This window comes from Falco punctatus (genome assembly GCF_963210335.1).
Source record: "Falco punctatus genome assembly, chromosome: 3".
NCBI classification, from domain to species: Eukaryota; Metazoa; Chordata; class Aves; order Falconiformes; family Falconidae; genus Falco; species Falco punctatus.
In genome coordinates this window covers 107,915,073-107,929,825 of record NC_137582.1, presented here as the reverse complement: position 1 = coordinate 107,929,825, position 14,753 = coordinate 107,915,073, and the positions used below count along the sequence as shown (strand labels likewise).

General features: G+C 47.8%; 1 protein-coding gene across 2 annotated transcripts in view; it reads right to left on the bottom strand.

The window, feature by feature from the left end:
• Window positions 1-13,634, bottom strand: part of LOC308061394 (uncharacterized protein) — a 45,571-nt gene extending 31,937 nt beyond the window's left edge. Inside the window, exon 1 of one of the 2 annotated variants that reach the window (XM_080381300.1) lies at window positions 3,438-13,634. In XM_080381300.1, coding sequence (XP_080237426.1) covers window positions 3,438-3,624 — 187 coding nt within the window. In that variant the 5' untranslated portion in view covers window positions 3,625-13,634. The remainder of the gene's footprint in view (window positions 1-3,437) is intronic. The other variant, XM_080381299.1, reaches the window with a different exon arrangement.
• Window positions 13,635-14,753: the final 1,119 nt, after the last annotated feature.

Below are 14,753 nucleotides of genomic sequence, written 5' to 3'. Positions count from 1 at the left end.
GGACAAGGGGAGCAGAACGAAAGCCAGACTCCTCATACCTCCCTCTCTGACCCAGAGAGGTGGCAAAGGAAAGACAGAGAGGGTAAAAGATACCCAACGGTGAGGGCAGGATGCTGCGTCCTCATCCTCAGCCACTGTGCACCAGCAGTTGTGACAGAGAAAATTTCTCCATCCCAGACACCGGTTTGATGTCTGGCCACATCAGGAATGTCAGGCAGAAGCGGATGGTACTGTAAATGCACCCTTCCTTCCCATCTGTTCAGAGAGTGCCGTTTGTTAGTGAACTGACTGGAAGATCTCCCCAGCTTGGCTCCGAGCCTGCAGGCAGCAGCGTGCTCCTACGTACGCAGCACACACCTACGGGAAGTGGGAGGCTGCAAAACAACGCTGTGCTGAAAGCCACCTGCTACCTACCTTGGCATGGCACGAGGTCGGGGTGGGGGCTGGGGTGGAACAGATCCATCCGAGGGGCACACCAGGTCACAGCTTGCCAGACCATGTCTCTAATCCCCTCTGAGCCTCGTGACACTGCACCAGTGTCCTCCAAATCACAGCTCACAGGGAAAGCCCAGGATTTGGCAAGGTGTCTCCATGTACTTTTAGACATACTTCCCACCCAGCAGAAACCGAAGAGATGGAGGGATGAAAAAGCCCAGCAGATTTTCCTCCTGGTCTCCAGCTGAACCACAATGTAAAAGGAGGATCTAGTGGGTCACAGGAGCAGCAGGTGCTGGGTGGAACAAGGGGTATTAACCACCAGGCAAGAGGTTGGACAGGGTCACACACACAACACTGCCTCCCCCTTTCTTCTTCTCACCCGTGTTTTACCTACCCTACAGCAAAATCCACAGCTGCCTTGCTCTTATTTTAAGAGAGCAGAATCATAGAATTTTTTAGGTTGGAAAAGACCTTTAGGATAATTAAGCCCAACCATTAAGCCGGCACCGAAATAGATGAGATCCATTTCCCCATGTGCAGCCAGCAGAAGACGGCACATGGGACAGGCAGTGCTGGTTTCAAGAGTTTCACTCCCTCCTCCACTTGCTTTCCTTTTCCCTTTTACTCAACTCTTGGCCCAGCCCGACACTTTCAAGCTTTATTTACAGAGGCTACCAGAAGCATCAACGATCTATTGTACTGGGATGCAAGAAGGGTAGGAAATTCTTGGTAGCTGAAAGGAAACACCTGAAGTGCTAGTTAAACAGGACCAAATTCCACCTCAGAGTAACATGTCCTCATTTTGTAGAGCTGAGAAGACAGAAATCAGATGCAGAAGACACGGCAATTAAATCCATGCAACAGGTCAGCAAAGGGGCAGGGAGAGAGCCCCAAGCCCCAACTTTGGAACCCTTTTGGTTCAGCACCAAAGCACCACAGGGCGACAACGCACAAGGCTCACAGCCGTATGTGCAAGACACCACTGCACTTTACGACTTCCATGAACACAGCTCCTGTCTGCCAATTGCTAGGCTTCTCTCACCAGCCAAATCCAAAAAGCAGCTTTGCCTTTGTTAAAATTGTTGGACATGTAAGTGTCTTCTCAAAATAAAAAGGGTAGCCATGGTAACAACTGTATTTAGGAATGGGAGGACTGACAGAGGGTTAGAAACCCCAGCAACAGGCTGCAGCTCTGCCATTCAAACATATTTGGGTGGAAAAAATAGGAGCCTGTCTCAGTTGTTTGCTTTGAGCCTCCTATTCCCAAAACTGGGGTTCCCCGAGGCTACCACTGTCATCTTATTCTCTGAAGAACCAGCCCCTCTCCAAGAGAAGCAAAAGATGGTGACACATGGGACAGGAATGTGGGCTAACTTCTGCCCTGCTGATCTTCGCATCTCAGAAACACAGGATGCAGGTGGAAATCACTGTGGCTGGGACTGTGCAACACATCAGCAGCTGGAACTGTTTGCCTGCCTTGTGACAGAGTAAGAAGAAATGGAAACAAAACGTTAAGAGAAAAGCAGCGAACCCATCCACTAGATCAATTTACAAGTTTGCTTTTTTTAAAGCATGTTTCCTTGAGAAACAAAACACATATACCACGCTCCGCTTTCCCAGCTTACAGGTAGAAACACACAGCCCTGGGCACAAGAAGCATATGTACAATGTTCTATTTGCTTCACAACACTGCACACAAAGGCACCAGGAAAGATTTAATGCCAGAGGGCACTTATGTTGAGTCACAGATCTGCAGAATTCCCCAGCAATACAGGCTACAGAAACAATGTCACTGGATGTGTCAACTGAGATCATCACGGATACCCCGCATTCGATTTTAGCCTGGGGAAGAGCTCTCAATGTAAACACTATAATCTAAACCCACTTGTTAAAAGAGAAAAAAAAAAAAGTTAAATCCATCCCTTGACCTTGAGTCACTAGAACCATTGGCAAACAATATTTTGTCGACACCGAACTCATTCTGCGGGCGCTCCAGAACCAGCACATCCTCCAGCACTGCACACACAACGGCTGGCTACCAGAGTGGATTCCCACCAAAACTCCCTACAGGGAGCTCAGCAGATCCCTCTAGAGGCTCCAAGTCTGGTGGCAGGTGCTGGAAACATGGCTTTGGCAGGCACGGTAAGTCTGGAACGACAGACTAGACAAAGATAAGAGTTCAGCAATTGAGTAATGTGTCCTCAGCCTTCCCTACTGAGATCTCCCCATGAGCTAAAACGTCATTTTTTGTGCACTTGATGTTTATGTAAGGAGGACAAACGAGGGGGATACACATACTATGCTTGCTTTCCAGTCTTCTGGCACCTCTTGCCAGAGGAAAAGTGCTGCTCAGTGGACTCAGAATAGCCAATTCTTCCTCCTCCTCCCCGTTTTTAGGGAGCTATGTACTGCAGCATCCATCAGCCCCAAACCAGCTGGCAAGCCTTTTCTAGTCACAGATCAATCTCTCGAGAAGATGCTTGACTTGTTTCCTTGCAAAGGCAATGGGCAGGAGATGGTATAACAACAAACTTTACTAAAGGACCCCTCGCCTCTCTGTTCACTCCCAGACAGCCGCTCCCACAGGCTCGAGAGCAGAGCCACATCTCCGAGCCTGCCCAACCAGCCCGAGTCCTCTTTGCATTTTTACTGCTTCACATTTAGAATGACACAGGACTGGCCTTTTTGGCCAAAGGGAACTACAGGGAGAAGAAAAAGAATAGATGTGACACAGCTGAACTCACCAATCCAGCACACCCCGTTCCCCCTGCTGTGGGAGCAGCGATTCCGATTCAAGGTTATTTAATTCTAGACAGCAAAGGGGGGGGGAAGGAAAGAGGCAAAGACGGCTCCTTCGAGCTCTAGAAAGCCAAAAGCTGAACGCTGCTCCACAAAGGCACCCTGCTCATTGCTGGGCCGTGCGGCAAAGCCCTCAGTGGGTACCCCTGGGCGAGAGGGGAGTTGGGGGTGTGTGGACACCCCCAGGGCAGGTCACTCACCTTGGAGCTGGGCGGACAGAGCCTCCTGCTGCTGTTTGTATTTCTGGGCCAGGGCTTCAGCGTTCCGCACCTTTTGCTGCAAGTGGTTGTACATGAAAACTCCCGAGCCCAAACATGCCACAGTCACCAGGCAAAAGCCGGTCTGCAGAAGCCCCTTCTGCCTCCTCGAACACATGCCGGTGCCCATGGTGGGGCCAGAGCAAAGCGATGCAGCGCTGCCTCGCCGCCGTTGCTAAAGCATCTGATTATTTCTGCCCAACAGCCCCTTTCCTCCGCAAATTCGCAGATCCCTCGGCAAGACGCGATCAAAGTCTGGGCTCCGCTCCTTCCCAGCCTTCAGAGAAGCAGAATCAGCTCCAGCAGCGGTTTATTCCTCATCGCCCGCCGGCGAGCGGCTCGGCGCAGCGCCGGTGCCCGGGAGCCGCAGCCGAGGGGCCGGCAGGAGCATCCTTCCCCCGCTGCGGGGCACCGGCCCGGGGCCGGCTCGCTCGGGGCTGCCTGGAAGCGGGGAACCGGCGGAGAGGAGCGAGAAGGAGGTGGAGGAGGTGGAGAAGGAGGAGGAAAACTTTTGCTTCCCATGTGCTGCAGCGCAGGGGGGGCGGGAAGGGGGTACCGCCGCGCTTGGCTCTTCCCACCTCCCCCTTCTGGAGCACCGACCGGAAAAAATAACCAGTCGGGAGGAGAAGCCCTTCTGCCCCCTCCCCGCGGCTTTCCCGGGAGGAAGCAGCGGCCCCGGGGCCGGGAGACGGGCCAGGAAACCGGCGGCGGCATCCGGGCGGGGGTGGTGCAGGGCCGAGCCGCGCTACCGGAGCCCCGGGGTGCCCCGGCTCCCCCAGCCCGGATACCCGCTACCCCGGGGGGGCTGGGCGCTCCCGAGGGCCAAGCCGAGCCCGCACCACCGGCCGTGCGACCCCCCCCTCCCCGGCAGGCTGGAGCCACCAACCTCTCCCACGTGTTTGTTTTCCCCTCCCTTCCCCAACGCAACCCAAACTCGCTGCTCCCACCTGTTGCTAAGACAGATGAGGGGCACCTGTATCAATTAACGAGAGCATCTTCAAGGAATTTCTTTAAAATCTCACAGTTCTTCAGAGCAGTGGTTTCTCCTCGGGAAAATGTGAGCTGGTACTGGTATGAGGCTGGTACAAGGAGAAGGGTGTAAGATGAGTTTGGCTTTTCTAAGGTGTTGTAGGCAGCTTGGCCTCTCTAAAGCAGCTGCTCTGAGGTGGGCTGTTCTCTTCTGGCAGAGCCCAGCTTGTTTTATCTGGGTGTGGGATGCACAGCTGCATCGTCCACAGACAGGGACAGGAGGGAAGAGCCCTGCTTCCCCATCCTGGGGGACAGCCAAGGCCAGGTTGGACGGGGCTTGGAGCAGCCTGATGTGGTTGAAGATGCCCCTGCTCATTGCAGGGGGACTAGATGGCCTTTAAATGTCCCTTCCGCCCCAAGCTATGCTATGGTTCTGTGCTTCATGGGACAGACGAAGCTTTCCGGAGCCTTGCCTGCGTTCCAAGATTAAATCAACTACATAAGACCCCCAGGTTTGATAATGAATCCTGCCTGTGCTAGCAGCCTGACTGTCAGGTTGGTTCATCTCTTATCTGAGTTCACAAGGATACTTCCTCTGCAGTGCTGCCAACTTCCATATTTCAGGCATCTGGGGAATAAGCAACAATCATAACAATTAATTCTTCACCAGCAATTCCGCTCCAAGAATCATGCATGCTTTTATAAATGTTAATCAAATGAGCTTTACAGTACTGCTGGGAAACAGTTGAATGGCATTCCTGTCTCCCTAATTTGCAGATGGGAAAACTGAGGCACAGCATTCCTGTAAGGTTTTGATTTATCCAAAGTAACTAAGATTTTTATGGTGGGGGTTATTTTCAAGCGTTCTAAGCGGATTTGGTATGTTGTTTGAGGTGTCTGCCAGAACAAGGGTGAGACTCAGCCTACTGGAAATCAGATGCTTTGGCTAACAGTCCTGGCTCTGCGTACAGCTTCTAGAAAACATTATATACTTAATGAATTAACTGATTATACCAGACTTACTGCTCAGCTCTTTCTGAAAGCCAGACTAGCGCTGATGTGATGCTTCATGCAGCCTATGTCTGCTGTGGATCATTTGCACGTAGGACCAGGGATAATCTTGTTGCTGATTCACATATCCTCAGTTCAAGAGATGCTCCACCTCCAATACGTAGATGCTGTGCATCAGACAGCCTTACTGTCCTACTGCTTCTTTACATAAATGTCCTGGGGGGTTGCTGAGTGTTTCAGCATCCTTTCAGGAGCTGGAATGTCTTTTGTCTGCATCTTGAGGGCTGAGGAAGCAGCCTGTGGGATGAGGGTTTTTAGTCTCAGTTTTACCTCTATTCAGCACATTCTTCTTTTTTTTTTTTCCCTCATGCTCTCATTAATTACTTCCTCATGTGCTGGTTCCTGGGAATTTCTGAGGTTTTGACAGAGAAACTCTGGAAAAAGGTTAAAATCCTGAATTAGGCAATGTCTAGCTGAGAAAGATTTGATTGACAAAGTTTCTGCAATCTAGCACTTTTCTACACTGCAATAAACTCAGTTATAGATTTAGCTCCATATTTCTGCACCGGATCTAGGGCCAGATGAATAGTACAACCCCAGCAACAAGCCAAAGGTTTTGCTTCTTGCTCGTGCTTAGCCATTATTTATGTTATGTGGCCTGCCAGTGAAATCCCAGTAAAGTGAGAGCTGATCCCACTTCCCCTCCAGCCAGCAATAAAATCCTCCACTTTGGTCCTCTTCTTCCATATCAAAAAAATATAAAGGCCCACGGCTTTAGCTACTGTTAATGTTTTCCAGTTTTCAGGAAAAGCTAAACAACTGCAGGACCCCAAAGAGATCAGGGTATCTCAGCAGAGCACTCATAATAGCCAAAATCAGAGCAAGCTTGTTCACTAAGATGGGAAAATAACAGGAATGAGATTGGATTTCCCTATTCTAGGGAACGCTCCCCCATAATTGAAGTCTGTGTTCTAAGATCCATGGCACAAACCCCCATCTTCAGAGAGTTCATTGTTATTGTGCCTCATTTGTTTTTAATATTTTAGTCTGACTAGATCTTTAGGCTCATCTGACTGGCACAGATCAGAAGTTCTCTTTTCCAAAGATTTCTATGCACCAGCTGAAAAGGGGACACCTTGACGATTTTGGAAGGCCTATTTGGATATTTCCCTGCTCTTCACTTTTGCACCTTTCTCTTTTAACCATGTATTTTTTTTTGACAAGGGGTTGTCCCATCAGCCAGCTCAGAGGCTACCTCATTGAGCAAATTACTACAACATCCCACATTTCTGAAGGTCTACACCCACTAGACATGAGTATTTTCCAGAAGATACAGAGGAGAGAAGCACCCAGAGCTAAACAAATTGACCATAGGTGACCGCTCTCTTCAAATCCAACTCAAAATGCTTTGTGCCTCAGGGATTATCTGATCATCTCCTTTTGCATCCTCTAATCCAATGGGTGATCACATCTGATGATAGCTTTAAAATAATAATCTGAACAAAACAAGCAATTCCCATGGGAAAGCTCAGTCTGTATGTACTTGTAAAGAAAATGCCACTTTCTCCTGTATAGAGCAAGCCATGAGTATTAACCATCTGCACAAATACTGCAGTCCTGGAAAGCTCCATCCTTTTAATCAGAGCTTTGGATTTCATAGCAGGCATTTAATCGGCTGTGGGAGTGTTTTCAGCCAGGTTATGTAAATGCTGTCAAGAAACCAAGTGTCTGAAAAAGATGCAGTAAGGAATGTGTTAGAGACAGAGGGGAGGAGGCTTTGCTGTTTAGGGTTTGCAGTTTCACAACTGTTTTTTGAAAACCTACCGATCAAATTGGTAACATCCACAACCCATTGAAATTGGCTAAGCAGGACACTGTAGCCCTATGGCCTTTATGCATCTTGCAAGTGCCTTCCAGGGAAACCCACTCTAGGAATCCAGTGATAAATGTTGGAGGGTATAGGCTGAGCAGGAGAGGAGCTTGAGGCAGGAGTCTAGTGTATGAGAAATGACAGGCACAAGTGTTTAAAAAATAAAGTTTTCTCAAGTGGGCATCTGTGTATGTATGTGCATGAATTTACGGCGTTAGCAGTGTCTGCACGTCATGTACCTCCTAGAGGTGCCTGTCCTACTACACACAGAAATTCCCAGTTAATTTCTTGCAGGAGTGAAAGTGCCCTACATTAAACAACTCCTAGGGGTAGCTCTCATCTCAGTCTCTCCAAGGTTAAGGGGTGGCAAAGCTGAACCATTCTTTCCTTCCCATAACAAGAAGTGACAGCTTCTAATTAGGATCCATTAGAGGGTGCCCCAGGGAACCAATGGGACCATTTTTCAGAATGCATTGTTGAAATTATTTTTTGTCTTAGAAGGGCATGTTGGCTTAGCTATCTCGGTTATCTTCCCCGAGCCTACGTACGTACTTTGAGTCATCTCACTGCTGTGCCATGCCTAAAAGTAAGTGTAGAAGAATGGCTGCAGAAGCATGGCCTTAAAATCTCTGAAGATCTGCACAATCCAGGCCTGGTATTAGAATAGGCCTGTAATCAGAATTGTACTGAAGTTGCTGTGCTGAAGTTAACAAGAAAGGTAGCCTTGAGCTGTTCTTGAATCCTGAGACTGAGTAATTATGTTGTGCCAACAGGCCGTGGCTGTAACAAGCTACAGCTGCTGGGAAAGCAGGTGCAGGGCCAAGAAAGATAGGGACCGGTATGGGAAAATAGGGAGTAACAAACTACAAGGCTGAAGCACAGCAACACAATTGGCTACATGGATAGAATGCTTATTTTAGTCATGATAATTAGGGGTGTGAGAACCGCGCGTGTTTAGAGACTACTAACCAATTATATTTCTGCTTTACGAATACGCATGTGTATCGGTTCTATATAAGTAGTGTTAGAAACTAATAAAGTTGAGCAAGATGCGTAACTCATATTGAGCGTCTTCTTGACTCCGGCGAACCCTTCTTCCAACAAGTAAGCATATGAGATCTCAAGAAGTCCTGATGCTTTCACAGCCTTGTTAGACCTTGGAGACAAGTGCTGAGCAAACTGTGGGCATGGCCATAATATAAAAGAATCTGAATGGGGGCGGGGAAAAGAATGAGCATAAAGCCTGACTTTTGGAGGTACAAGGTTCTAGGGTCAAACTCATCGCTTAGAAGAGTATTCCATAGAATCTGGAGCTCAAGGAGATCTATGCTTACATCCACAACTGCTAGAAGATGTCAACACAGCCAGCAGGCTGACTGCAGTAGAAAGCCACTATCCATCTATAAAGACTGCTGGTAACTTCAAGTTCACAGAATGTATTTTAAGTATATGGCAATCAAGGTACAGAGCAGCTGAGCTACCTCTTTGAGACCCTGAAGAATCATACCTTACCCCAGTTTAGTGTACAGTATCATTCCCAGCCCCCCTGTAAGAGCACAGCTGGCCAGGAGAAAGGCCAGAGGTGCATCTTGCACCAGAGCTGTCACAGATGCTCCAAACGTATCCAGGGAGCTCAGGTAATTTTGAACCCATCTCAGTGAAATCTACCCTGATGATTTTGACTTTAGTACAGGGATCCAGGCTGGAAGGAACCTGCCCTCCACGCTGAGATCTCAACTCGATGACACATATGCAAGACTAACCGTGTTTGATAATGGCAGACACCCCTCGACAACTTCTCATAAGACCATTCCAAGACAACCCATATCCAGCTACTCCTATACCGAGAAGCACCCATCCCAATTCCAGCACAAAGCGGTTGATGTCTGGATATTTTGGCATGTTACTTGGTACTTTCCTTAAAAGGCCAGCTCCCAGAGCCAAAGCATTATGAGAGAAGCTCATTATTCTGTCAAAAACCAATCCATATTCCAAGCACTTACACTGACAAAAAAGCTCCCCGATGTGAACTACTGCATCTTAATTCCTCTGGGAAAAGGAAGCGTGTTTACTTTTTAATTCCACATCGTCTTTCACAGTTTGGACCGATAATCTTCCTGCAAAGAGGATACCTTGCCTTGAGGGAGAAGAAGCTGTGCTGAAGTAGTCTGTCTTTTAGGTTCTTTTTTAGTCAGAAGCAGGAAGAACTGGTTTCAAAGGGACAAAACAAAACAAGAGCATATTCTCCACAGAAAATGCATCTCAGTACAATTAGAGCCCCGTGACTCCTCTGTCTGTTTGTTTTCAGTGACTGCAACACACATGAAGCCGTTTAAAAGGAACCTAGTGCCCTTTAAATATGCACAAAGTCTTTACTGCCTTACCAAGGTACAGCCATTTTTATTAGAACCAGGGAACATTCCAGCCTCCAAAAGTAATAAAAATGCAGTTTGCCAGAAAACAATAGCAAACTAGCAAAGGGATTTATTTTTGTTTGTTTAGGTGTTGCTAAACTTGCTGCTGCTGCCTCTCGCAGTGGGGTGCCAGCATCAGCCCCTTTCTAGGACAAAGACATCTTGTGTTCCTAAATTCTCCCAGGGCTGCTGCCCAAGCCTCCACAGCTTCATGCCTTTGGGACCCAGGCGAGGGTGTAAGCGGCCTGTCCCCCAGGCTCACGCACCGAAGGACATGGACATCCCAGCTCTGCGCTCTGCTCAGCCCCAAAGCCTCAGGCGGCCAAGTCCGTGGTGCTACAGGCTCTTCTTCTCTCACTGTATTCTTTTGTCTCACAAGCAGAGATGCCAGGAGAAGTCTTTGCACATGGCTAACATGGATAAAGCCTTAACTGTCCGTTCCAAGGAAGCATTAGTGGAAAAAGCTGGTTGAACTGGAGTAAAGCCAGCGAGTGAAGCCCTGCCCACCCGTGAGACAGGCGGCAGTGGGAAGGGACAGGCGGTGGGGAAAGGAGGGAGCACTCCGGAGCGACAGGAGAAGAGCTTGGCAGGACTCATCCCAGCCTGCTGGGCTCAGTCACTAATACGAGCCTTCCTCATTTGAAGAGGGAAGGCATTTGTCTCCAGGATTTCGGTTCCCTTCCATTCCACATGGGCTGTGCTCTAGCTAGAGAGAAATAGTGCCGTATGTAGAGAGAATACTGGCACTAGCACAAACATTTTTCTTCCTACATGGCCACTGAGTTTTATGAAGTCCAGTGTTAACCATTGGCGAACAGCATCTGTAGAGCAGAGTTTCCAGCTCACTGCGTTCATATTCGCATGCTGTATCACAGTATCAGTACGACCAAGAGAGCACAGCGTTTTGCAGCTCTTTACAGCATCTCTGCGATGCTGGGGTTTATTTCTTCTTTTTCATAAAGTAACCCAGCAAGACACTGTTCTACACGCTACAACAAAACACTGCTCCTTGGACTTGTAGTATATATTTCAGAAAGTCTGCATCAGCCACACCATTTTGGATTGTTCAATAGTTTCTCGCACCATCGGGAGGCAGAATTCTGGATTCTGTAGGCACAGATGTTTTCTTTGCTGCGTGTGATATGCCATTTGTCACTGTACTCTCGGGGGGGAAATGCTGGGAAAAATAAAAGAGGACATTTTACTTGTATTCCATATGATGGATTGGCTTAGCCAAGACCAGAGCCTAACAAGGCAGTCCACTTCTCAGGTAGCCAGACAAGGGTGAGAGGAGAAGCCAGCAGCGTGGAGCTAACAGCACGTGCAGCAGCAGATCTATACGTAGACCTCCAGTTCCTCCTGAAGGATTTTCCACTGCATCGTGCAGCATCTTGGGATGACACACAGATGTGAATTTTTCTACTTCATGAGCACACTCTGATATGTTTTTCCAGGGGAAGCTTCATGCCTGCACAAGCATGCTCTTGGAATCACCCAGCCTCGTCAGTTGGACACAGGGCTTTTTGGTTTTACTTTAGGTTTGTTTTTATGCTATCCAGATGTCTGTGATACATTTTGAGCATCAAGCTGGAAAGATAATTTACGAGCAACTTAAGCTGGCACCCCTGCACGCTGGGTGTCAGCCAGAGACACTTCAATCTGTTTTTTAATACCCCCATAAGCCAAGAGCTTAAGTCATCTCTGCTTTGCCGCTGTCTTTTAACTGTGGCCACCAGTAGGTAGGATACAGATTTAGGGTGAGATTTTCTAAATTGCTTAATCATTGCTGATTTTAAATAGAATAGACTTTCCTGAATCATATATTTGTTTTTGCAAATGTCATTCAGTGTCCCATTTTTCCTGCCCAGAGATAATGGGAATATAGTCTAAAAGTTTTTGCCAGAGAGATGCTTCGTTGCTTCTGAGGCCCACATCTGTTTGCAGAACAGTGACAAGAGGATCTCATTGACCACTCAAACTGACGATCTGGGAACTCTTCTAAGGTGGCTGTCTTCAGCTGCCTTCTTCCAGGTATACACCTCCAGCTGGCACAGAACGGATATATTTCATAGTAAGAATTCAACAGGGAAAACAACATGGAGCTATGAAAATGGAAATCAGCTCCTGTTCTATACTAACCTGTCAAAAATTCTGTCCATGGCAAGCAATCAAGTTGACACTAATCTAATTACAGAAAGACCCCTAAATACAAAAAATTGTTACCTGCCTGTATTTCCAGCTCTCCATGTCTGACCACCCCAGAAGTCTTGAAGTACTAGGGCTCGTTTGCCCCCCTCCACACACACCAGAGGCCGTATTTAGAGATAAAATCTGCAGAAGTGCCTGTTACTCTCATAGATCCTGTGGCTGTACATACAAACAGCCAATTTGGCATGCAGGCACTCAGCTCTTGCACGAAAAATGCATGTTCTAGCCAGCCCTGCCTGCAAACTCAACCTCAAGGAGCAATTACAGCCACATAAACTCTGTTTCTTACATAACACTAAATAACAAGCCTCATGGAAAGTGACTCTCCCGGCCCTCTTCATATGATTTAGAAAAGAAAAAAGCCCCTTTAGGGCAAACTCATTCAAGCCCCTCTTCTACAGATGATGAAGGACTGTTGATGGTGAGCCCGCTGCCTGTTAGACTTAGTTCTACAGTGCACTGTCAAATACCCCAAGGAACATAGCACGGGACAGTTACGCTGATACTCAAGCTTTTTATCTCTGAAACTCTTCCCAGTTACTCTCCTCTTTCCTTGCTTCTTGTTTATTTGCCTGCTCTTCAGATACCATTGGCACGTCCTCCCTATCTCCAACTCAGCACGAAGGTATGCTGCCGTTATCTCACACTCCTTGTTGCAATTTGCTCCCACCAGACTTCATATCTGGCACACGGATAGGAAAAAAATGATACCTGTAAGTGACCGGCAGCCCACCGAATCACCTTCCCTGGGCACCAGCTGCCCCACAAGGAGAGTCGGGAACGGAGAATGGACTCTTCTTGTAGGGGAAAGAGGGAAGTGCCAAGTGTTGAGCATTACAATGTCTCTTTCCTCAACAGCCCAGAAAACTCAAGACAGTCCTATAGCAGAGATGTAATGTCCCTTCCGACGAATGTCCCACTCTCTGCTCTAGCTCTAGGATTTCATGGTCTGGATTCTCAGCTGCTGCATGAGCCGGTGTTTGCAAACCTGGTCTTGGAAGGGGCTCCCAGCCTTTGTTAAGGACTGAAAGGATGGGGTTGTTTTGTACATGTTTACTTTTAAAAATTATCACAGTTCTAAGAAAGGATCTGGCAACCTTTACAGCAAGAGAACTATTCCACAAGGTGGCTGTGCATACAGTACAGCCAGGGAGGCATAAAGACCTAATTCCCCATCAGTGCAGGGAGGTACAATGCCAAACATTCATTTACAGCCACAAAGAACTTGACCTCAGGTACATGTGTAAGTTCCTGTAATAATTGCAGCAGCAGAAAAAAGGAGGATTAGTTTCCTCGCCTACTCTGTGGCTGGGACCAGATTCATTGCTGGTGTAATCCCACTGATTTCACTGCAGTCACACTTGGGATCACTTTGGGATTTTGAAGGCTACATTAATGCAGCAGGATGCTGCATTCATAGGCTTTCCCAAGCATTAGCATTCTGATGTGGTAGAAATTCATCCCATAATACAGTGCTGAGATTTTTAAAATAATAAAGAAGCAAAGATGCCTGCTGTCACCATTGCTAGCTAATTATAGCAGCACGGACAGACTTCCCTTGCAGAATTCCATATGCTGTATTAATCCGGCACAATAAATAAACATATTAAAGAGGGGAGGCTGAGAAGACATTTCTGATTTTGAAGTCCTCTAACCCTACAGTTAGAAACAGATTAAATAATTGAACGGCAATTTGCCTTTTTTTATTATTATTATTTTTTAATTAGGTTTTTCTCATTCCTTTAGATGTGCTGCTGCGGAAGTGGGGGGGACAGAGGGCAGGGGGAAGAACTCACTATTTGGCCATTCATTAAGAGTTTCCCTATAAGACTCCTCCACTCAATGCTGGGCTTTAGGCACAGCCATCCCAGAACTCCACCAGCCTTCCATCTGGCACTACTTGGACACTTAGCAAAGGCCAGGATGAAACAGATTGATCCAGTCTTCCTTATTTTTTGTGATGCTCAGCATTGGAGGGAGCCTTAGATATTGTCTAGAGCAGCCATGGTTGGGAGAGGGGACTTCGTATAGACTTGAAACAGCAGAACCGCTGGCACAGGCAATTAGCGCTTGCAGGTAAAGAATCAGTCCTACAGAGCAGGGAACCAGCCACTGCTGAGGGTGAGCATCCAGCACCTGGCTCATGGGAACTTGTATCACTGCCCTACAGAATCCACAGCTGCCAGGTGCTCTGGAGAACCCCCATCCAACAAGGGGTGGGAAGTTTCCATGAAGGCAGCACTGGCGTTCTCAAACACTTGCACATGACTTCTGTAGGGCCAGCTTCAGGTCACGTGTCTCCAGATGGCATCACTGCAGCACAGATGGCAGACAGGTTTTTGTTTGCTAGCCAGAAGCTGGAGCAGGGTTGAGACTAACTACAGCTGTTTCCATGAAAGCAATGAGGCCACCCAGCCTGTGTCCTCTCCTGAGGAGTGTAGGTACTGGAATTTTGCAACGAGGGCACCGCAGGGGCTGATACTGACCCCTCACACAGGGAGATGTCTCTGGTCTCTCACCTGTCTGGTATAAATACTCTTTAATTATTCTTCTTGGTACATTGCACCTTTTTTAGGACAGTGTGAAATTAGTCCTCGTTTATCCAGCAAGCCTGTTTTGCTGCTGCTTGAACAGGCAACACCACCAAACGTTAACTCTGCAGCTGCCAAAACAACATTGCTGCCTTAACGTGGGGCACAGAGAGGACACGCTTTGTCACGATGTGATCGTTCTGGGTGGCTGACTTACTCAGCAGTTCTCAAAGAGTCGCTTCCCCTCTTTTCACGC